Raw genomic sequence first — 25443 nt, forward strand, 5'->3', positions numbered from 1 at the left:
GATAGATAGATAGATAGATAGATAGATAGATAGATAGATAGATAGATGGAAGAATTATAATTCCAGGAGAGAGATCATCCCCCATAAATGTCCTCAGTGAATCACTGCCAGCCTCAGTTTCCCCTCTGTTCAGATTCAGTGGCAGCTTCTCCTAGAGGGCTCACATAAATGGAAGTTTGCAACATCAGAGGTTTCTAATGTAATAAGATGGGTAATGAAAAGATTCTTCTTCTCTGAGCCTCCAGTGAGTCAGAGCTCTGTGCTTGGCTTTGCCCCAGGGAATACCGAGAAAATGAAATATCGTCTGTATCCTCATGACACCTAAACAATTCCATGGGTCAAAATTCAGCCAGAAGGGCAAACAGGCATCTCCAGTGAGGCTATGGACAGAGGAGAGCAAAGAAGTAGCCATCAGCGCAGCTTGATTAGTGGGGGCCTTGCCTCTTACCTGCTATTAAGGCTGCTATCCATCTGCTTTGTGGTGGGACATGTTTGTTTTGCCTGTATGAAAGATGCTGGCAACTGACAGAATGTCAGAAATCTGCTAGGATATTTGACTTCTATCAAAGCCTCAATAAGCTCTTCCACATCCTGACACCTGAATGAAGACACAAGTTCTCAAACTATTCTCTTTGGTAATAAAGATAAGCCAACTTTGAATCTCAGATTTGCTTTTTATGATCCATGCATGCAAGCATGTGTGTGTGTGTGTGTGTGTGTGTGTGTGTGTGTGTGTGTGTGTGTGTATGTGTATGTGTGTGTGTGTATGCTTCTTCCCTTTTGGCCCTTTGCCTTCATAAGAAAAAAAGATATTGGATTACACTGGGCTTTCACATTGCAGACTCTGGCTGTGACTATGCAGACACAGCCTCGGATTCTGTGATGTGCTCTTGGCTGTTGATTAATGCCCAAGGAAGTGAGAAATGGGCCACCAAACTCAAAACGTGGACCGGGAGCTTATTCTTCCTTCCGCCTCTCGATTCTTGTCCCCACATCCCTGAATTTGTACAAACCATCAGTTTTACTCAGCTCATCAGTATTCTCCTCTTGCCACACATCACCCCTGAGAGGAAACAGCTCCAGGAAAGCTCCATCCTCCTAGCCCTCGAGTTGTGTAGGAAACAGGGATGCCCTCCTACTGCCACATCCCATCATGGAAGACGCAATAAAGGGAGAGCAGCAGAGTGGATTTAGGGGCTAGTCTATCCAGTCAACACACAAGGGTATCTCAAAAGGTCATCTGGACCAGCCTCTATCTGCATACACAATAGCACAAGAGGCCTGCGAGACCAAGGACAGGCTATTCTTCTCATTAAGATCTCTGGAAGACGGCTGCAGGTAGGCACTGTTCTGGTCCACACTCCACTCTGTAAGTCAGGAGTGGCCATGTCAGTGGCTTTTTTCTACATCAGAAGAAGCCTCTTTTGTGGGCCAGAGAAAAGGAGTCAATGGCCTACCTGACTACCTGTGGCAGCTGCCCAGTGCCCTTTGCCTCAGCACCATCTCCATGATGGCAAAATCAATGAGTTCAGGTACCAGGAGCTCCTACAGGACCACACTACCACAAACCTTAAAATAGGCATCTCTTATTTTTAAATCTCTAAAGGCAGCTTAGGTCAGATAATTGAAACAGGAGCAGGGACTGTTTTCAGAGCTGTCAGCATCACTGTTTGTTTGTTTGCTTGTTTGTTTATTTGTTTGTTTGAAATATCAGAGGAACTCCTTTAAATTGTATATTTTGTGCAACTGGAGATCGTGTGCATTTCTGGAGGAGATTAAGACCTTAAGCGTACAGTGGGTGATAGATCCTTGTAACAACACTGAAGAGTCTGGAGCAAAAGGAATATTATCATGATTTGGAGGCCAGCCTGGGCTAACAGTAAGACCACCTCTCAAACAAGCAATCAAAGGCTGGAGAGTTGGCTCAGCAGTTAAGGGCACTTGTTGCTCTTGCAGAGGACTCAGATCCGATTCCCACTACCCAAATGGTGGCTCACAACCATCTCAACTCCAGCTCCAGAGGACCCCATGCCATCCCCCAGCCTCCACAGGCATCAGGCATAAATGTAACACACAGGTGTACATGTGGCTAAAGTACTCACACACACATTCACAAAAATAACATAACAATTTTTTAAAAAAGAAAAGACAATCAAAAACCTTAATCTTCTCCAAAAAAGTACAAATAAAAAGACTTGAAGAGCCCAACTTTAGGTTGAAGAACTTGCACAGTAATCTCCTTGCATGGCTCCTGGTTCCTCACCCCTTAATCAAACTACCACTGTGATTATCAAAAGCAGAAATGAGGAAGCCTGAGATATGGCTTCTGGACTAGAAGAAATGGGTATCAGGTGTCTCCTTACAACTCAGCAGTCACTGTCCTGTCCCTTGCCTCATGTCACTAGCATATGACTAACTTTCTAATCCACTGTTTTCTCATGTGTCCACAGAGAGCAGTTATGCCTCTCTCAGAGACCTGCTAAAGAAGAATAAAAGAAAATAAGCAAGCTGGGTGTGATGTGTTATGCCTGTAATCCAAGCACTGGGGAGGCAAGGCCAGAGGATTTTGGAGTTTGGGGCATTCTTGGTCTATATAGTGAGCTCAAGGCCAGTGTGAGCTACACAGCAAGACCCAGTCAAAAAGAAAAAAGAAAGAGGGGGAGGGGAGGGAAATAAGTAAAGATTCGACTATCAGCAGGAGCTGGGCAAATGTGGGTCCCTTCCCATTAGCAGTAACTTGGGCCCCAAAATGAGCCATTTAAAAGAGAGTCCGAGCTATAACATCCACTCTGTCCCCTATTTTGCTCCTGTAGGAACAGCAACTCTTCTATAGCACTGGAACTGGGAAATCCAATAATGGAGTTCAACTCCAATTCACAGTTCCACCCCTCAATAGTATATGTACTTGGAAAAGGGGATCAACTTCCCTTATAGCCCAGATCCCATCCTCAAAACAGAAATCAAAATGAGACCGAGTCATGAGAAAAAGCAACGTGAACTTAGCACACAGTCTAGTATCTAAGTGTTGGGAGACAGAAAATCTTGAGTTCAAAACCAACCTGAAGACCTTGTTTCCAAAAAAAACTAACAAGAAAATTCTTCCCTGGTTTGACTTTTATTTTGTCCTTTTTATAATTACCCACCTCAGTGTGAACACAAGGCAATACCAGAAAAGAGCCAACAGACAACAATGTCCCCCAAGCCCCCTCCCCCAGATTTGGCCATCTGTTTGCCCTCACTCTCTACTCCGAGAGAGCCAACTAGTTCTCTCACCTTTCCTTCCCTCCCTTCCTCAACTATCTCTTTAGTGACACCCCCAAGCCCCTACTTAAAATGTCAAGTTCGGACTGGAGTTGCTGATCAATTGGTAGAATATGTGTTTACCTGGAATGCATGAGTCCCTGGGTTCTATCCCCAGGATCAAATCAACCGACAATGGTGGTACATGCCTGTAATTCCAGCACTCCTGAGGTGCCATAGGAAAATCAAGAATTAAGTTATCTTTATGCTATATCGTGAGCTAGAAGGTAACCTGAGCTACATCATACTCTGACATTAAAAAAAAAAAAGAAGTCCAATTCATATTCCTCCATACCCTGGTTGCATTTCCCTGTCCTCAATTAATCTTCTCCTTAATTCCCATCACTAGCTGTCATGCTTCCGGTTTTGCTTGTTTGGTAAGCTCCCACTTGCAGGTCAGGAGTCTGGCTACCCCTCCAACTATGCCTAGAACAGAACCACTGTCTGGAGGTGGACATTAGCAACCCATTGAAGGAATGTGTGTAGGAATAAATGAACAAATGAATGAACAAATGAATGAATGATCAAACAGACGTTTCTAGGTTATATCAAGGCCAAAGCGGTTGCAAGGGGGGATCTAAGGTTTATACCTGGTCTCAGATGTGACTCAAGTCTCTGCCACCTGCCTAACTCAGGAATTTTCTTCTTTTTGTAGAAGCCTGTTTTGTAGAAGTTGCACATCCTTCTGAACCCATGGCTTGACTCTAGAAGCCCCCATTAGAGGTAAGCATCCCCACCCTACCTCTTAACTGAAGCGTGAACAGGAGGGAAAATAATCCCAGAGGGCCCCCTGGGGTGTATGAACTGGGATGCCCACACCCGGCTCCCCTGCTCGGTTCCCGGCCCCATCCCAGCAGAGGGAGCGGTGCCGGGCGCGGCTGGTCACCCGGCTGGTGCTGGCGTCGGGGCTGCGCTCCTTGGCTGGACCCGCATTGCCCCCTAGTGCCGCACAGAGTCAGGGCGCCCGGGCTTCCCCGCCTGATGTCACAGCCGTGCAGTCAGCCCAGAGGCGGCTCATTGAAAGCAGACCCTCCTCGCAATCGCTGGGCGGAGAAGGCACCGCGGTCCGCAGACCCGCCGCGGGCCGGGCACAGCCGGGCTCCCCCGGCCCCGCGCCCGCTCCTCCCCGCGCTCCCGCGCCAGCCCGGCCAGGCGCGCCTGACGTGGACCATTAAACTTGGAGCTGCCGCCTCGTCCCCTCTCTCCTCCTCCTCCTCCCTCTGACAGGCGAGCGAGCCGCTGGGTGCAGGCAGGCGACGTGCTGCCCGGCTAGGCTGCCCGGGGGAGATGACTTCTCGCCAGGAGGACGCCTCTGGAAAGAAGACCACAGAGGGAGCAAAGTTTCAGGGCAGCTGAGGAGCCTTGGTCGCAGCCCTTCCGAGCCCAATCTCCTCCCTGGCTATGGAGGGCGGACTTTAAAATGAATTCCGATCTGGACACCGGCCACAACACATCAGCACCTGCCCACTGGGGAGAGTTGAAAGATGCCAACTTCACTGGCCCCAACCAGACCTCGAGCAACTCCACACTGCCCCAGCTGGACGTCACCAGGGCCATCTCTGTGGGCCTGGTGCTGGGCGCCTTCATCCTCTTTGCCATCGTGGGCAACATCTTGGTCATCCTGTCGGTGGCCTGCAACCGGCACCTGCGGACGCCCACCAACTACTTCATTGTCAACCTGGCCATTGCTGACCTGCTGTTGAGCTTCACAGTCCTGCCCTTCTCCGCTACCCTGGAAGTGCTCGGCTACTGGGTGCTGGGGCGCATCTTCTGTGACATCTGGGCAGCGGTAGATGTCCTGTGCTGCACGGCCTCCATCCTGAGCCTATGCGCCATCTCCATCGATCGCTACATTGGGGTGCGATACTCTCTGCAGTATCCCACGCTGGTCACCCGCAGGAAGGCCATCTTGGCGCTCCTCAGTGTGTGGGTCTTGTCCACTGTCATCTCCATCGGGCCTCTCCTGGGATGGAAAGAACCTGCGCCCAATGATGACAAAGAATGCGGGGTCACAGAAGAACCCTTCTACGCCCTCTTTTCCTCCCTGGGCTCCTTCTACATCCCACTCGCGGTCATCTTGGTCATGTACTGCCGGGTCTACATCGTGGCCAAGAGGACCACCAAGAATCTGGAGGCGGGAGTCATGAAGGAAATGTCCAACTCCAAGGAGCTGACCCTGAGGATCCACTCCAAGAACTTTCATGAGGACACCCTCAGCAGTACCAAGGCCAAGGGCCACAACCCCAGGAGTTCCATAGCTGTCAAACTTTTTAAGTTCTCCAGGGAAAAGAAAGCAGCCAAAACCTTGGGCATTGTAGTCGGAATGTTCATCTTATGTTGGCTCCCCTTCTTCATCGCTCTCCCGCTTGGTAAGTTGGGGACTGGCAGAGGGGAGATAGACCTTTTCCTACCTTGGTTTTCCTGATGATCTCACCCTAAAGTTTTTCTGTGGGTTTGGTTATTTTTTTTATGCCATCAGTGTGTGTTTGGAGATTGGATAATACTATTTGTTCTGCAAGAGCTTTGCAGATTGGGGAACTGGCTAAGAACCAACTCAGGTGTTGGTGAAGAAAAAAAAAGCTAAGATACTAGGCACTTGAAATAGAAGCACAGGAGGAGAATCTGGGATGTGGAATGACTCAGTCACTGGCCTCAGTTTAATAATTAAAAAGGACACTGGGCTCCAACATCACGCCAGTGTTATTTCGGTAGTAACGATGTATCTGAGAAGGCAGCGTCACTAACGCAGCATACCAAATAGTTTGTAGTTACTGCAGACGCGGCATTGGGGAAGCAGGGAGGCGGCTCCTACAGAGAGAGGCAGTGTTCATTCAATATTTGCAGGGACCACGTTTCTCAGCCTTGCAGAGGCTGCGGTCTCCCCCTCCACCCTCCCTGCTGGCTCTCCCCTTTCTGCACTGTCGTTCTTACCAGATAATAGGAGCATCTTACAGCCACACAGCTTCCAAGGGCCTTTAAGTTTCTGAAGCTTGGGATTTGAAAGAGAAACATTCTTCAGCTTTCACACCCAAAATGCTCCCAATTCTGTCGATTTATGAAATGTTCAGAATGTAATTATAGCTGACCCTCACCTTCAGCGATAAGATGCCAAACCCAGGCAAGATGAAACTCAATGCCTCCCACCCCCCCCCCACACACACACACACACACACAAATGTGTCTATCTTGTTTGGCTTTGTGGTCCTGATAAGTGAATTGTTCAAACGGCTGCCTGATTCCTGCTGGGGGGTGGGAGGAACAAGGTCTGGCTAAATGGTAAACAGAGAGGAAGGTGCAGTGACACCCTGTTTACCTAGCTTAAGAAATCCTTGTCCCTTCTCTGGTTCATTGATCTACTTTGATTTCTTCTCCTATCCCTGATGGGAACCGGAGGGAAATGAATGGAAGGTTGTGCTTGGGGCATGCTATCAGAAGAGGGGGACACTGCTGAATACCACAGAACTCATATACCAGTCATACCTGTAGGGTCTCAGAGGTAGCCAAATCCCTCCAGCAGCCCTGACTCCAAAGTCACACTGCTTCTGAGAGGAAAAAGATGAATGAAAAGGAAGTAAATATTTACCAAGAGTTTTCTTTTTTTTTTTAAGGAAAAAAAGTCTATCCAACATACTGTCTGTGTGATCTTTCCTAAGGAAGTCTGGCAGACTACTACCATTCAGAAATATTTTTTCCAATGGTGTTAAATAGAAAGAGCTTAAAATTCTGCCCCAGCAGGGATTGCATCCCACTGCAGAGGAGAATGATTCGCCTTCTCAAGGTCTTGGGACCTTTAGCAGTCTTGTTCTGTTAACAGTGGGTGACAGCTTGTACTGTCCTGGACCATCACAAAGATTATCGTTCTGTGGAGGTGTGATTTGGTCTCTTATCAGCTGTATGACCTTGAGGTCAGCACAGCTTCTGTGTGAGCCTCGGTTTCTTCATCTACAAAAGGGACTCAATAGTGTTCACTCCAAGGAGTTGTGTCAATGTAAGGAGAAGACAGTGTAGAGTTCGAACTATGGCACGTAGTTAATCAAAATTAGGTGTGAGTACTCTAAACCAAGCCCCACTCACTCTACTGGAGGTAGCAGTGAGTTTCCTCTGTTTACTCTTGCCAATCCAGCACCTGTTAACTTCCTCCCAGACCTACCCACCAACATACAGGGACTATGGCCAGAGGATGTTTAAGACGAAAAATAGCTCAGTCACCATCAGAAATCATCATAGGCACAATCCTTGGCTCTGAGATTCAAGGGAAATTAAAAGCTTCCAACAGGTTGGAAAGAAGAGACTCAGGTGGTACAGGCTACTATGTTCTACTTTGATCTTGGCCATAAGTTAGCTTTGTGACCCTGGGCTTATTTCTGTGCCTCTCTGGGCTTCAGATCTCATGTATGGACAAATGTACTGAATACAATGAGCACCTGAGAAACTCCATAGTAACATAGTCCCCTGGGCCAAACTTACAGAAGCTCTGATAAAGTAAATCAGACGGATCCATAGTCTACATGTTTAATCAGACCCCAGGAGACCTTGAAGGCGTGGATCACAACTGAAACTTTGAAAGTCATTGGTCAGAGCACCCATCAGCCCCCTTTAGAGCCCAGCATCCTTAAATAGTGTTAGTTTGGATCTTCCCCAGCTACCAGTGGTGTGAGGTAGCATGGCTTCTCCCTATTTCAAGTTTTCAAGCCTGCCTTCAGGGCCTTCTTTGGCTTTTTGCTCATGCTTGTTGAGTCCCTGTCCTAGTCTCTGGGGTCCTTCTTATCCATGTAATAGCAGTGAAAGGTCATCCGTGTCCCCAGCCCGTGGTGTTCTCAGAGCTTCCTTCTCCTCTCCTACCAATGGAAACTATGATAATCTACACCACAATCACCTGGGAACCCTCCAATATGTTGCCCCTGAACGAGCCCAATGAGCATCCTTCTTCCATGGAAGCCAACAGATGAGGTGATCTATATAGGTGAGCTGTGAGTTTTCAACGACTGCAGAAAGATAGTCAAGAACTCAGTCAGAAGGTACACAATCGATGCTTGCTTTCTTAATGGTTTATGAACACCAGGGCAAGATGAAGCTGTGGTTCTTCCAGGTAGCCACATCTGGTGAGAAGTAGTATGTTAGGCAATAGGAGCTTTTTTTCTTTGGCATCTGAAGATTCCAAATTCTAAATTTTCCATCAAGGACTTCTTACTCAGAGAAGGCAGAAGCAGATGTGCAGAAGGCTATGCTTGACAAGCAGGGAAGTGTAGGTAGGAGTATCTTCCAACCCAGCTAGACTCTCAGGTGCCTGGGTGCCATGAGATTTCCATAGCTGTGTTTGTTTTCTCCATAGGAGAGAAGGGTTGGGATTCCTTCTAGAAGGAGGGAAAATAGACATGGCCCTACAGGACCCTGCTCTGCGGCCCCATTTGTTTTTCTTCCTCCCTTATTTTTATTTTTGGGAGTAGGGTTGGGCCACCTGCAGTGAGGGCTCCTGTGGAGCAGGAGGGCCCCCCCACCTGTACTACCCCCACTCGTCTCTCTCCACCCTTTCCCTGTGACCTCAGACTAAGTTGCACCAGGGACCAGTGCTCACTTACTCAGCATCAGAGATGCATGATCATCAAACAAGTACCTCTTTCTTTGGCCCCTGGAAATGAGCCTAGGAGAGACAGAGAATCTGGACTAGAATATAGAAGGATTTCTATCTAATGGACCATACATGATGTCTAAGAGAACCTCCAGCTGCTTGGTATGACAATGAAGACCAGCTCCCAGCAGAGGGGAAACAGTCTGGTCAAGTGGCAGGACTCCTGAGGGAGTGTACATTTCAGTACGGGATGTGAGGAGGGGCGGTAGGAAGTGCCAGGCAGCCAACAAGCAGCTGAGACTAGAGAGCTGTTTAGAAAACACTGGAAACTTGCCTTGCTCCAAATCTTTCTTCCGCCTTTTAAAATGCTGAAAGGCACTAGGAAGCCATTATTGAACTAACTGCTCTCCCCTCTAAATAAATGAAGGTCAGTTTCAAAGAAACAGTTGTGCTCCATATAGTACTGAACCGAATAGCAACTGATTGGGCTCTCTTCTCATTCAAATGGGGGCTGAGGAATTTCCACCCATTATGAGTGCAAGTGAGTATGAGGGTCTCAGACCTAGAACAGAGTCACCCCCACAAATGTATGTGGATTCTCCAACTCAGCCTTTGAGATTCCTTAAAGGAAAACAATTGCTTTGAGAACTTGGTGAGGAGGGAAAAAAATAAAAACAGAATCTATCCCAAAAGAAGGGAATATTACTAAGGTAACATACTTTTAGCCATGTATTAAATATTTAACCAAAGACTTCTTAAAGTGCCTACTATGTCCTTGGTTCTGTACTAGAAGCTGGATTGTTGAACTAAAACTAAACATGGTCCCTATGTGCCTACTCAACATATGGTTATTGAATACATACTTTGTATAGATATTCCATTGGGCTTCCTATAACATTACCCCCCAATAACCCTGGCAGAGATGCAGTGTATGGTAACTGCTACCTCTTCATAGATGAATATACCGAAGCTCAATACAGTTAGATTCTTACCCAGGGTCACACAACATGTCAGTGATAGGGTCAAGGACTGAGTCCATCTCTGTTAGAAAAGACCATACACTGCACCTGGCCCTTTCTGTTCACTGGCGGCAACTGGCTATCATTGTAAATGTTCTCCAGGAAACTGTAAACCACCCTGTCACCACCCTGTCAGAAGACAGGAAGGACAAAGTCATTGTGAAATCCTGTCCATCCCCGATATGAGGGAAAGAAAAATTCCAGCTGATGGATGTGTCAGAGCAGACCATCCATGTTCAAACTTAAAGCTAGATTTTCTCCAATCCTACTGCATTGTGGGTGCTGAGCATCCCTAGGAACAAGGCTCTTGCCCATCAGTCAGCTAAACTGAAGGAAAAGGTGAAGGAAACCTGCCTTCCTCCTAGGGCTGTGGGTCTCATCTTTAACCGAGCATGTGTTCACTAAATAAATATGAATTTACCACATGGATACTGTGTACAGGAATTTTCCTAGAGAAACTATGGTGGGGAAATTAATTAAGCACGGAATTTACTTCTATTGAGGTAAACAGGTATTTGGAAAAAAACACAAAAAGAAATACAAATACATCGGTGATGAGAGACTAGAATTATCTAATAGGGATCAGTATATCATGAGGTCCCAGCGGAGTAATATGCAGGCAGAAGGCTGAACAGTACAGTTTAGAGTAGCTACTTTGGTAATCTTGGTAGGAGAGAGATCCATGCAGCAGGAAGGTCTCCTGTAGTAGGGAATGATGGTGAACTCCTAGAGTTTAGGATGAGAACAGGCCTGGGTAAGACAGACTGTAGACATGGACAGAAGCCTGGCCATGATGAGACTTTGGGGCCATACTTTAGAATTTAATTTTGGGATTTTGTATTTAGGGTTGGGTTTCTGTTTAGGTGGTGGTTGTTGCTATTTTGGTTTGTTCTTTGATACAGGGTCTCAGGTTTCTGGCCAAATCCTGGCTATGTAGCTGAGGATGACCTTGAACTCCTGATCCTCCTGCCTTCACTTCCCAAAGGCTGATGCTATAAACATGCACCACCATGTCTGGTTTATGCACTGCTTGAGATGGAACCTGGGGCTTTGCGAACACCAGACAGGCACCAATGGCACTACATCTTCAGCCCAAAATTTTGTCTTAACTGTGCTGACCACTATGGAAGGAGTTGGAGCACACCAAGACTCTATCTGAATATTGCAATGCTATAGGGCTAAAGAGATGTTCAGCAGTTGCTACTCATACAGAGACCACAGTTTGATTCCCAGTACCCACTCACATGGAGCAGCTCAGAACCACCTAAAAACTCCAGCAGGGGATCTGATGTGCTCACTCTCTTCTGCCCTCAAGAGCATCTACACACACACCCATACACATGTTACACACACATACACACATAGACACACACACACATCATATATATGCAAGGATTTTGGAAGAGGTCACTCTGGCCAACATATAAAGCAGACTGGATATGGGAGCAGTAGGAGGTCTTCAAAGTGCTATAAACAGGAACAGTGATTTAGACCTTGCTGATGACAATGGAAGTAGCAAGAAGCAGACAGATTTGAGGACTAGGTATGGGATGGCATAGGAAGGCTGGTAAGAAAAGTATGTTCAGTATAACCTGGATGTTGGCAGAGAACCATCTGGGTATCACTTGTTGAGCTGGGGAATGTGGAAAGCAGAGAGGACTGAGCAGAAGCAACAGGATTCCTTCCAGGGTCTTTCTCAGACATCCTCCAGGTCTCCTAACACATCACAATGAGCAGTGATCTACTGGATATTATTATGATTTTGGGCAAAGAACATCTGACCTAAGGCCAGGAGTCCCTGTAACCAGCCCCAGATACCCATGAGAGGCATCCGACAGAACTGTCATACAAACATTGTCATACAAAACAGAACAAACCTATCATACCAGAATCTCTTGTGAGGCCAAGAATCTTCAGCCCTTAACAAGTTTTCCTGGGTGAATTCTCATGCATCCAGCACAACCTAGACCTTCCTCCTTATACCCAGGCAGCCATGGATCAGAAACCTTATAGAAATCCAAGAACACGGTTAAGCTTCCGTTGTACAACCAGAAGTATTCTCAGTCCTACCCAGGCCCTTGGTCCAATCCATGGGAAGTAGAGGAAGCAAGGTGGACAGTGGTGTCTTTGAACTAGAGCCCCTTGACTACAGAAACAGGATGGGCACTATAGAAGCATCCTTACCACACAGGGCATATTGTGTAGAGTGGCAACCCTGCAGACAAGTCATGTCATCCTTGTCTCCCCAGATGAAAACACCAAGTTCAGAGATGCTCAATAACTTGCCCAAGGTCACATACCTAGTAAATGGTAGAATCCATCACACTCTGCACTGGTACTCAGTAAACATTCATTGTGCTGTCCCTATTGTTAGTATACTGCTTCCCCCGAATTTGTCAGAGATCCGATGCCCAAAGTTTCCACTGGCTCATAACAAAATGAGAAAAACATTGTGTTCTTTCAAAACTGAAATGTATTCAATCTAAATGACTGTCCTTTCAATCTGAAGACTATATCCTTTCTATTTTAAGACACGAAAATAGCATTTTTAGATGGAACGATGACAATGAATGGTAATAGTTGTATGTAGGGTGTGTGTGTGTGTGTGTGTGTGTGTGTGTGTGTGTGTGTATGTGTGTGTGTGTGTGTGTGTGTTGTAATGTCCTATTTGATAGCATTTTCAAAAATTGAAACCTCTGTCAGTTGCCTCTAAAATTTGAGTTCCCTAAGAGTTTGGAGTCATAGACAACACAAAAAGATTAATGGGGGAAAAAGGAAGGAAAGAAAGGAGAAAGAAAGAGGGCTGGAGAATCAAGCCAACCTCAGCCTTGCAATGAAACCAAGTGGGCTGGGACAGAGGAGCCAGGAGAGAGTAATAGGCTATGCAGAAGAATATGCCAGGTACACAGGAAAGGAGCCAATGGTGGAGGTGGCCAAGACTGCTGGGTCACAGAGAGCCACATAAGTACAAGAGGGTCACCAAGGGCTCCATGAAGGCTTTCCGTGAGTATATGTGAAGCTGTAGAAATCATGGATGGTTGCCAGCCTCCATCTGGAAATTGTTTTCTCTCATATCTTCAGGCTTTGTCCTCAACCATTGCACTCCATGACCACCTCAGATGATACACTAATGACTTCTATACATTAGACCTTGCCACTTGGTGCTGGGGGTGAGAGCTACCCCACAGGCTCTGCCCTGTCCCCACTCCATGGGCTTGTGAGGTAGCTTGTGAAATTATCCTTGTTGTACAGTTAAGGATGTGAACTCAGGGAAGATTGGGGGAGCTTTGCTTCAGATGAGTGGCTGACCATGAATTCCAATCCAAGCCATCAGATGGGCTTCTCATTAAAGAAATGTTGGATGGAAGTATATAAAAAAAACACAAGAAACCTCTATTCTTAGAAGGAGACAAGGAAGGGCAGATGGCCACTGGTCACAACTTCACAAAGATATAAAGATCATAAAAATAATTGGGTTGTTTCCTGGCAAGATGAACCGAAACCTCTCTTTTACTATTGACACTTTTGGAAGACTTTTCAACTTCGTGGCTCATTGTTGCTAATGACAAGAACATTTGATCAGATTTCTAGCAAATTTTAGAAATGATATATTTAGAAAACGTTTCCTCAGTGTTGTTTCTGGCTTCTTTACCTTTGAGACTGGATTCACCGCCTCCATCCACCTTCAAATGATGCCTGCACCACAGGACACTTCTCCATCACGGGTCATCCTACACCCTTCCCTTGATGTCACAGGCCAGGCAAGCTGGCATTGTGGACAGGAGTATTTCTAGACACTGTGTTCCACAGTGACTGGCTAGTGATGACCTAGCTATGCAGAAGGAAAGGCTATGAAGTACAGACCCAGAGTGAAGAGAATCGCAACAGAACAGAATGTAGCCTAACTCCAGTGTCCATTGGCCCTTGTACCACACCCCAAAAGGAAAAGCAAAGCAGGAAAAGGGATCACCCAGCAAAACAGGACCAGGGAAACAGGAGTTTCTGCTGATCTCAGTTAACAGGCCTCACTTTGGAAGACTACATAATGCTCTTGGGTCCCTGAGGTTTCTTCCTAGTTTTTAGAAAATCCATCTCTTCAGAATTAACCTGAACACAAGTGTTCTTTCAGGTTTCATCCTTCCCTTGGCCAGGTTGGCAATCAAATAAAACCCCTCCTCAAAGCAGACATGTAGGTAGCAAGTCAGAGCTTACCAATTATTCTGAAATGCAGTTATTATTATGTTGAAAAGCAAATTGATTGTAGAGTGGGAAAGGCGCTCCTTAGCATATTAAATAAACAAGGTCTGGCAGCCAGTCAAATAAGCAAGGACTGTAATTTTGAAGTGGTGACAAGTGGAAACATTTCATGAGCTCTGCAGCAAATAGAACAGGATAGTGTAGACCTGACTTCTATTGGAGACAACCCCTGAAGAGTTGTCTGTGGCTCCTGGCCTACATTCCTGACCAACAAAGGCAAACTTGCAGCCAAAGGGGCTTAGTTTCTTTTGTTGAAATATTTTTCTTCCCATCCAAATTCACAGACTCCTCAAACCCTAGGTTAAGGAGCTCTCCTTGGGATGTCACAAGAATGGACTTCTGGGTACGATGGTTTACATATATATGTCCATATATATATATATATATATATATATATATATATATATATATATATGAAAACATATGTGTATCATCTTAGGACCACAGACAATTTAGGCTGTATTATTGCACCTTCTGTTTTGTATGACAATGATTAGCAATTGGTTTGATTAGCTACTTTTTTTCTCTCTCATATATTACATCCTGACTATTTTCCCCTCCCTCCACTCCTCTCAGTCCCCCCTGCTCCATTTTCCTTCAGAAAAGAGGAGGACCCCCAGGGATATCAACCAAACCAAGGCATAACAAGATGCAATAAGACTAAGCACAAACTGTATATCAAGGCTGGACCAGGCAACCCGAGAGGAGGAAAAGGGTTCCAAGCTCAGGAAACAGAGTCAGAGACAACCCCTACTCCCACTGTTAGGAGTCCCACGAAAACATCAAGCTACCTAACCATAACATAGAGATGACCTAGGTCAAACTCACACAGACTCTGTGATTGTTGATTTCATGAATCCTATTTAGTTGATTCTGTGGGTTGTGTCCTTATGATATTCTTGACCCCTCTGGCTCCTATAATTCTTCCTTCCCTTCTTCCTCAAGATTTCTAATCTCTGGCTAATGTTTGCCTGTGGATCTCTGCACCTTTTCCTATCAGTTGCTGAATAAAGCGTCTCTGATGACAGTTATGCTAGGTTCTGGTCTATGTGTATAACAGAATATCATTAGAAATCATTTCATTGGCTTTTCTTAATTTTGATTAAGTCAGAAGAAAGAGAAAAATGAAGAAAAAAAGTCAGCTTCTTCCAGTTCCAGAGTTCACATAAACCCAGTACACGCTCCTCTCAGCAGTAAAGTCACTGGTAAATTTACTACTGGTATTTAGCCTTTGATATGTTCAGTTTTATTAAGCAATCAACTTAAAGCACAGGAAAATATAATATGATGTTATAAACAAAGTTGGTTAAATGTTGGTCTATTCATCTATCATGGCATATCTGCACAAAAAAGCAAGTCTTGGATTAATATGCAATCTCACTTTTATTTTTATTATATTTTATTTATTTTGCATGGTAAGGTGTGTGTGTGGTAGGGAGCCGAGGTTAGAGGACAACCACAGAACTCAGTTATTTCTTTCCACTACTCTGGTGGCAGAGATGGAATCAGCTCTTTCAGAAGGCACTTCGCCCATGGAGCCATCCTGCCAACCAGCCATCCCACTTTCAAAAGCAATAAACTGGTCTGCAGAGATGGCTCAGTGGGTGAAATGCTTGCAGAAGAAGTGTGAGAATATGGGTTTGGAACCCTAGAACCCAGGTAAAGCCAGGCTCAGTACTTCCTGCCTATCATCCAATGCAGCAAGATAGACAGTAGAGGCACAAGAATCATAGACCGGCTAGCCTGGTATACACAGTACTTAGCAAGAGACCCTGTCTCAAACAAGGTGTGGAGGGAGAACAACACACACACACACACACACACACACACAGAGGAACATGCATATATGCATACTTTAAAAACAAAACCTAAAGCTTTAGCTTTCTCACTTCTAGGAGCCACTTTAGAGAATGGGAGTAGATTATTGACTTTCTATCCTCTAACAAGTTCACATACTGCAAAAAGGAAACATTCCATTTGTTATTAAAGACATCGGATTAAGAACATTAACAGAATGGAAATCGAGTTGTAATAGAGTTATTGTTTGGACTTCCACGCTGTTTAATGAGTTCAGAAGAAAAACCATCAAAAAAAAAAAGTTTCTAGCTACACTTGGCCGTTTCTTTAACCACATGCATGTGTGTTCACATTTCACCTGGTTTAAGACTGGGTCAATCTTGTTTATGGTTGTGGACTCAGGCTAGCTGGCCCTCCAGTTTCTGAGGATTCCCTCTCTCCATCTCCTATCTTGTCGTAGGATCACTGCGATAATAGCTCATAGCTGCCTCAGCCACCTTGATATGAGTACTGAGGATTTGAACTCGGATCCCTGGACAGCCAACATTAGCTCATCATTTTTACTGTAATTTTGCTCATCTCCTGCTCACTGCTTCTCAGCCCTGGGAACTCTTACAAATTCTCCTGGTTCTTTCTGATGCTGCTACAGCCTGTCCACTCTTCCATTCAAAAAACATGCCAGATTGTTTGGGTTTTTTTTTCCTCTTGTGTTCTTTTCAAAATAAGAATTCTTCTTACTGTTCTCAACAGCAAGAAGCCATTCATTCATACATAATATCATAAATGAAAAAGACAAGAAAAGTAGACTTTCTCATAAAACAGCTCAGCCTTTGGTCATTAATAAACAATGGGAATTTATTGCTCATGGTTTTAGGGGCTGGGAGAGTCCAAGGTCAAGATAATTGTAGATTCACTCCCAGCCCTCACAGATAACATCTTCCATGAGGAAAAGCACCAATGAACTCCCCCAAGCCTCTTCCATGAGGACGCTAAGTCCAGCCATAAAGGCTCTATTCATGCGACCTTCTCTTCCCAGCTGCCCCCCTCCCAGAGTTACTGACAGGAGTGTTTAACACACAAATACGAAGATAGCAGAACTCAGGTGTCCAGACTACAGTACCATATTTTTCTATGGACTTTCCAGGAGTGTGTGTGTGTGTGTGTGTGTGTGTGTCTGTGTCTGTGTCTGTCTGTGTGTGTGTGTGTATCTATATGTCTGTATGTCTATGTGTGTGTGTGTGTGTGTGTTTGTGTGTGTATCTGTGTGTGTCTGTGTGTATGTGTGCTTATGTGTGTGTCTGTGTGTGTGTGCATGTGTCTGCATGTATGTAACACACATTGCATCACCCCAGGCTTTTTTCATCACTCATCAAACACAGACTTCTTACTAAACCAATAAATCCCCGTCTTCTCATTTTCTTTTTGTTTTTCTCATTTTTTCAGTGTGCCAATGAGTTCTATAACAAAAGATACCATCATGTGCCTAGCCAACCTCATTACGTAAACAGACAATTTAAATAAATAGGCAGTGCACACACAAGGCTACTCACTCACAAGGTACAAGTAAGTGTACAGTAAGAATACGTCCCTCTCACATCCATGGCCCTGATCATCCATTTCTGCCTTGAAGACAACTACTGTCATCAGTTTCAGGTATAGCTTTTCAGAATTAATCTATGTATATGCATAAAGTGTATTCATATGTTCCTTTCCATGGAAAGAGCACTCTAAAAACTCTAGATCACTCTTGTTTTCTCCATTGTACAGTGTGTGAAGCAGACCTTTCCACTCCAGTATAAACAGAACACCCTTGTTCATAGCTGCATACTATCCCTTTTCTCCAACTAGATCCCTGTGGAAAGGCTTTGTCTTAGGGTTTTACTGCTGTAAACAGATACCACGACCAATGCAACTCTCATTAGGACATTTAATTGGGGCCGGCTTACAGGTTCAGAGGTTCAGTCCATTGTCATCAAGGCAGGAACATGACAGCATCCAGGCAGGTATGATGCAGAAGGATCGGAGAGTTCTACATCTTCATCTGAAGGCTGCTAGCAGTATCCTGGCTTTCAAATAACTAGGAAGAGGGTCTTAAAGTTCATGCCCACAGTGACACACTTCCTCCAACAAGGCTACACCTACTCCAACAAGGCCATACTTCCTAATGGTGCCACTCCCTGGGCCAACCATATATAAACCTTCACAGGCATTTAGGTGCCTGTACAGTTTTTGTTTTTACAAAATCATATTCTTACTTCCACACGTATTTCACCACCTTCTACCTTGGTAAGTTTGTATAATATAAAATCCTTGAATTGGAAATGGAAATATTCAGAAAGGGAGGGAGAAGTGAGATAGGATCTCATGGAGTCCAGGCTGACCTTGAACTTGATATGAAGCTGAACCTCTCATCCTCCTGCCTTTACCTCCTGAGCGCTGAGGTTACAGATGTGTGTCCCCAGACAGTTTTATGCAGTGCTGGGGATAGAGTGTGGGGCTTTGTACATGAAAGGCAAGCTCTCTACCAACTTAGCTATCCCAAGCCCCATGAGGCTGCTTTTTAACCAAGAGCTCCTTGCTGTTTAAGGGCCCAGAAATTTTCAGGTGTCAAAGTAACAAGTCAGCATCCTCACTGAGGCTCCCAGACAGCTTGAGTCCCTCAGATCCTTCCAGCTAAGTCAGGACAGCTTCCCGGAGTTCAAGCAGGACTTTGTGCCGCCCTCTTGGAATGCAGCAGCCATCTGCCAGGGAAGCAGAAGCCTGGAATGTGTGCATTTCACCCAAAAGCTGGGAGTAAAAGGCAGCCGTCTAGGGTGAAAAGACTCAATCTTTCACTTGGCATCCATCATGGTCCACACCAGTGGCCCCACAGGCTCCAGGAGTGGCATCCCAATTTAAAAACATGAAGAAATTTTAAAAAGTTCTGATCCTGGGTTGGTGCTCTGCCTGAGTTGGCAGAGTGTTTGCCTAGTATAGACAAAACCCTGAGTTCCGTCCCCAGTATCAAATGGCTCAAGAGTTGGAGCTCACGTCTATAATCCCAACACCAGTGAGGTGGGGGCAGAACAACCAGTCAGCTACACAGGGAGTTTGAGGTCAGCCTGGCCTAGAGAGTACAGAATAAGAAAATGCTGTATCTGTAGCCCCCAGTATCAAGGGGCTGTGTTACTAAGAAGACTCTTTGGGCATCCAAACCCACCCCACCCCACCATGAGGGCCCGAGGGGCCGGAATGCAGTGGATAGTCTATATTTAGGCCAGAGGATGACAAGTACTCCACATTTTAGTTTCAGTATTCAAGCTGTCCTCTGAAGAGCTCACCCTCACATGCTGAACACTCACTCAAACACGGCTCTGCTCCTAGTAAAGGGGGCTTTTCAAGAAGTGGGTGGGCTCTGGCTGAGCAAGGGTATAGCATAATTTGATCTTGACCTTGAACTGCTGATCTGGAAGGAGGGGCAGGGTTATTTTCAGACTGTACTAAATCTAGAGTCGTTGGGACCGGCTGCTAAGAGGGACTGGGAAGAGGTAAACTTTGACACACTTCCACAGGACCAGGACTTCAAGGGGCCTATGCTGATGCAAAAGCTCAGCCAATGGAGACTCAGACCCAGACCGGGAAGCCAGTCTTGTCATTGTCACCATTGCTGCACTGGCACTCTTTATCTTGGTGAAGAGGGCAGTGCTCCCTCCTCAGACAGTCTTTTGGGTTCTTCAAGGTCTCTGGCTGCCTAGAACAGTGGCTACCTGGAGTAGCAGGAAAATCAGAGGGCTAAAGTCAAACAAATCCAGGTCTTTAGTCCTGGCTCCACCCTATCTCACTGAGCCTTGACTAATCCATCTATGAAAGGGGACTGAATCATCCCCCTTGTAAGAGTGTAGTGAGGAATTGGTGAGAAACACACTGGAAGGATTCAGCCAGGCCACAAACATTAGTAAATAGCCCACAGGCATCAGCTATTAACACAGGAAGACTCCAGTTCAGCCTCCGCCTAGGAAAGATGGTAACAACCTATCCATATTGCTGTGGCCACCATGGATCCTAAAAAAGGAATACATCTTTGGACAAAAGGGGAAAATAGTGATATTTCAAGCCTATAGTCCCAGCACTAGAGAGAAGTTCAGCACACACACACACACACACACACACACACACTAAAGTAATTACTTAATTTTACAGCAAAACCAACCCCTTAGTGCCATAAATTAGTCTAATCTGTCTGAGATGCTTCACACTTATTATCTCAATGGTATCAGCCAGGTGATCCTTCTTGGCAAAGAACAACAGAAGTCTAGTACTGTTTCTCCCCCATAGCTAAGGTCTACCCTATTTGTTAAATCAAAGTATAATCCTCTCCTAAAAACATCAAATTGTAGGTTAATAGATTAACTGGAAGTTTTTCCTTGCTGTTGCTTCTTACTCTCTGTAAAGAAGGCACTGTAGCATCACTTTCAGCCTCAGAATTGGTTCACTTAAACCACAAATATTCCTCCAACTCGAATGAGCCCAGGGTCTGGCATGGTAATATGTAAATAAATAAGGCAATTTAATTAAGTCAACTTCTTGGCTCCTGACTTCAAGGTCTGGCTTCGAATGGCTCAGAAATTCAGAGCAGTGAGGTAGAAAATGGAGAAGAGGAAAGAAGGGAGAAGTCAGTCTCTCTGTTTCACCCCAGGCTTAGAGGGACCTAGAATATTCTGCCTATGGATGTCCCGGGAAGTCCTACCTTGAGGGAATCTCCTCTGAGATTCAACAGCATCACCAGTAACTTGTTCCAGTGGGGGTTGCTGAGGTTCACCCCAAAGGAACTGAGTCAGAACTCCAGGTTCAGTCAAGAATATCTGGGTTATACTGGGTTATATAGCCCTCTGGGTTATACTGATGCGGGCTCAAGAACCAACAGTGGAATATGGTTAGATCACACGCTCTGAATCTGCCCATGTTTGCAGCAATCCAACATAGTTCAGAAGCCAAGGGACTACAATCTCACTACTACAGTTGACACATATCTTTTTACTTTCACAGTGTGAATGTTAAGCTGTTCATGAGGTGAGGAAAACATTGTTTAGCATTTGAACAGTGCTTTCAGTGCCATCCCTACAGAAAATGACTGGGGGCAGTACCTGAACAAGACCAGCCTGATACTGAATTCTACCTCCTTAAGAATGGCACCCTCCTGCCCAGTAACGATAAAAATACAGAAAATGAATGTCCTAATTAGTGTTATTATTGCAATGATGAAACCATGCCCAAGACTAAGTTGGGGAGAAAAGTATTTATTTGACTTATACTCCATATCATAGTCCATCATTAAAGGAAGTCAGAACCTCAACTAAAAAAAAAAAAAAAAAAAAAAAGTAGGAACCTGGAGGAAGGAGCTGATCCAGAGAACATGGAGGATGCGAGGATGCTACTTACTGGCTTGCTCCCCATGGCTTGCTCAACCAGCTTTCTTATAAAACCCAGGATCGCCAGCCCATGGTGGTATACCACCCAAAACAGGCTGGATGGTCTCACATCAATCAGTAATTAAGATCTACATGCTTACCTATAACCCAGTCTTACAGAGGCAGCTTCTCAACTGAGGCTCTCTCCTTCCTCTCATTAGCCTGTATCCAATCAACATAAAACTAACCAACACAGTGAACCAGTGAGATGTCCCATTGGGAAATGGTACCTACCGTCAACTCTGATGACCTGAGTTCAGTCCCCATGACCCACATGGGAGAAGGACAGGACTGGGTCCTGCAAGTTGCCCTCTAACTGAGATGAGGGCGTACAAATCAATGAATCAGCACTCCCAGGGGCCAAACTGTGAGCCTTGTCATCATTTAGTGTTCCCTGTTCACTTGTTCTGAGATTCTTGGGCTCCTAGTTCTTACCTGTAAGCCATTAATAATAATGCATTTGTATCAAGCTTGTTGTGAGAGTTAATCAGGGTACCAAAGACAAACATCTCTAACCCAGTCCCTGGAGCACAGTAAGGACTAATGAGCTGTTGGTTTTCTTCTTTCTCCTCCACTGTCAAAACTACCCCATCCAGGGTTGATTCTCTGGGAGTCTTGTTTATTGACCAATTAGCTAATATGATGAGTTAATCCTCACAGAGGTGTGAATTTATGATAATGATTTTTCTGTGTTTGCCTTCAAAATACCATTGGCTTCACAACCTGGTGCCTTACAGTTTTACCAGTAAGGTATGATTAAGGATGGAAATAAAAGGAAGGTGGGGGTGGAATGCAGAAAGACTCTCCTGCACAGGGAGATTTCCCCTCCCACTTCTAAGCATTAACCATGGGGTTGCCAGAATCAGAGTGAGAGAATCCCCAGGGACTGGCAACCTGACAAGAAAGGGAATATGCCTTTAAAGCTGCCAATGGCTATTTAAAAAAAAATAGTAATAAGAGGAAGAACCTCAGGCATCTGAGTCTCAGGATAGGTGAGAACAACACCAGATTGAAATCAAAGACTGATAGGTCATTTGCCAGCGTTTAATACAATTGCTTGGGATCTGCAGAGTTGAATGTAATAAGGCTTCATTAAAAAGTAGTTATAACAACTAATAAGACCCTAATTAAATTAGCTTTCACTGGGCAAGCTGCTTGTGCGGTCCTAATTAGGTTATTTGCTGCCATTGGCTGCGCCTGAAGACAAAATATGGCTGTGTTGTATCTTCAGTGATGCTTGGAAAACTGGGCCTCAGACTGCAAGACACAGTGAGAAAGCCATCACTAGCCAGGAATGTGGCTCCATTTGTAGATTGCCTGCCTAGCATGCATGAAGTCCTGGGTTAAATCCCTAATACTGCATAAACCGGACATGGTGGTACATGCGTAGAATCCCAGCACTCTGGAGATGAAGGCAGAACAATTAAAAAGAAGCTCATGGCTATCCTCAGCTATGTAAGGAATTTGAAGACCTCCTGAGTTATATGAGGCCCTCTTTCAAAGTGAATGAATAAAAAGACACACAAAGAGGCCATGCATTTTGGGACAACCAAGTCTCAAGTAACTCCCAAAAAAACTGTGGTGCTAGGCAGGAGTGAGCCTATTTCTCTGAGGAACAGACTGTAAAGACAGAAGGTGCAGTTAAAGAAAAATGCCAGGGCTTCACTAGAGGATGGGGAAACTGGACTCCTGTAAGATGAGAATATCCTTCTGTCCTGTCTTCTGGACCTAGGACAGAACAGGGATTCCCATGCTGACTTCCACTTGGGAAATGAGAGCGAAACAAGAAGGGATGGATTCTCAGAGGCTCTAACTGGTTAGTTGGTTGGTTGGTTGGTTGGTTGGTTGGTTGGTTGGTTGGTTGGTTGGTTTGAGAGAGACAGAGAATAAGGCTCTGTGTGTGTTTGTGTGTGTGTGTGTGTGTGTGTGTGTGTGTGTGTGTGATGTAGTTCTGCCAAGATACACTGATGAGTTGCTTTGAAGTCTACTCACTGTGGCCACCACACCCTTCCTGGGACATAACTGTAGTTGGGCTAGTGCCCTGCTGGACTCCCACAGGTGACTGTTGAAATCCTGCGTATGAAGGAACATCCGTCCACATTTAGGGTCTAACCTACTAAATTACTTATTTTTCTTATTGTTGTGATTTAAAAAAAAAAAAACCTAAGGAAAGTGTCATACAGAAGGTTTATTTTGACTCCCAGTTTGAGGATGCACTCCCAGCTTGAGATTTCTACAGCTAGGAAATAGATGAACACTGCTGCTCATCTTTCTTTCTCCTTCGCTTTCAGCCCAGGGCTGCAGCCCACTGTACCTCCCACCTGTGGCGTGCATCTTCCAACCAAAGCTAATCTAACCTAGAAAATCTCTCACATATCTGCCCGGAGGCTTATCTTCTAAGTGATTCTAGAGCCTGTCAAGTAGACTGACAAAATTAACCACCACACCTGCCTCATGTATCCAGCCTTTGTGCTGTGTCCCTCTCTGTCCATATTGTTGGAGTCCCTTGTTTAAGTTATTCTTCTAGACAAGGGTTCCTCCTGGGGGCACATTACTTAACTTCTCTCAGCTTCCACTCCTTGCCTATCAAAGGGATGGCACTTTACTTACTTCACTGAGTCAATAAGAGAATTTAAAAGATTTTAAGTCAGGTAGCCTATGAATGGCTTACACTTACACCCTGCCAGCCAGAGGAGCAGTAGTGTCCCCTGATCAGACATACCCAAAGCTTCTACACCTGGGGCCCATACCACCCTTCCCCCCTCTATCATACATTCCAGCTTTGTTTGCTCTTGATTTTTGACAGCACAGGGTATCAGGTATCCCAGGCTTACTTCAAACTTGCTGTGAAGACAAGGTTAATCTGGACCTCCTGCTCCCCCTACCTCTGCCCCCTGTAAGCTGGGATTGCAAGCATGTGCCTCCACACCTAGCTCTATACTGTGACTTCTTGCTGCTCAAATGTGGCTTCTCCTTTGCAAATCTGCCACAATGCCCCAGGGAGGCACCGCTACCTCTTCTGTGCTTTCTCTGTCCAGTGCCATCCCTATTTTACCACTCAGGGCTCAGATGAACTTTCTGTTGTCTGTCTCCCTTAGGAGACAGGGTAAGGACTCATGACATAAAAGCAAGGAAATCAAAAGAACCATAAGGAAGGGGCAAGACCTGTTCCAACATCTGTCCAACTTTGGAGCCAGCTGCAGTATAGACACACAGAGTATTTTTGACGGATTCCTTATTGGATCAAATTTCAGTCAGTCTCCTAGACCTTCACTTAGACTGACCTTGGCACTTCCTTGTGTAGTCCAGTTTTAGCAAGAATCTGGTTAATCAATCTAAAAGTAAACCCTACCCAACTCTCAGTATCTGCCTAATGGGACATCCATCCTCCACCAGCCCCCAGGACGCCATTACTCTGGCCTGTCTTCGACAAGAATCCTACGTAGGTTAGTGCAGCACAGCTCGATCCACCTGACAGTTCCTCCTGATGATTTCCTTTCAGCACTCCCAACCCCACACCTACTTCACCCTGGCTATGTTCTCCCAGGAGCCCATGCTGCATTTGGAGTTGAGCCATGTCTCTTCCCACCGCAAAATCCTATTGCTGTGGTTCCTACTCCTATCACGACGGTTCTGGATGAGGTCTTCCCTCTCATGCTTAAACAATATCATTGAATTATTTTTTCATTTTATTTATTTTTTTATTATTTCAATAATTTAATATACACATGACTAAATATTTAATAAATGTATGATTAATGATTTAATGATGATTAGATAATAATTTAATATACATCATTTGCACCCTTTTCTCTCCCTCTACAACTCCTCCCATGCCTTCTCCCACTTCCTCTAAGATTTATGATCTCTTCTTATTTAATCATTATTGCTGCATTTGTATATACACAAGTGTTTAAGGATAACCAGTTACTATTGAATAACCTATCACAGAGCTTGTCCTTACTTTCTCTCTCTCCCTCTCCCTCTCCCTCTCCCTCTCCCTCTCCCTCTCCCTCTCCCTCTCCCTCTCCCTCTCCCTCTCCCTCTCCCTCTC

The 25443-nt window shown here is 45.2% G+C and overlaps 1 protein-coding gene across 2 annotated transcripts in view; it reads left to right on the forward strand.

The window, feature by feature from the left end:
* Adra1b (adrenoceptor alpha 1B) overlaps positions 1 to 25443 on the forward strand; it is a 119004-nt gene that overhangs the window by 58842 nt on the left and 34719 nt on the right. For both annotated transcript variants that reach the window (XM_028777687.1, XM_028777686.1), the window contains 2 exons: positions 3956 to 4023; positions 4528 to 5669. In XM_028777687.1, coding sequence (XP_028633520.1) covers positions 4721 to 5669 — 949 coding nt within the window. In that variant the 5' untranslated portion in view covers positions 3956 to 4023; positions 4528 to 4720. The remainder of the gene's footprint in view (positions 1 to 3955; positions 4024 to 4527; positions 5670 to 25443) is intronic.

Source organism: Grammomys surdaster, unplaced genomic scaffold, assembly GCF_004785775.1.
Source record: "Grammomys surdaster isolate TR1022 unplaced genomic scaffold, NIH_TR_1.0 313, whole genome shotgun sequence".
In the NCBI taxonomy this organism is placed as follows: Eukaryota; Metazoa; Chordata; class Mammalia; order Rodentia; family Muridae; genus Grammomys; species Grammomys surdaster.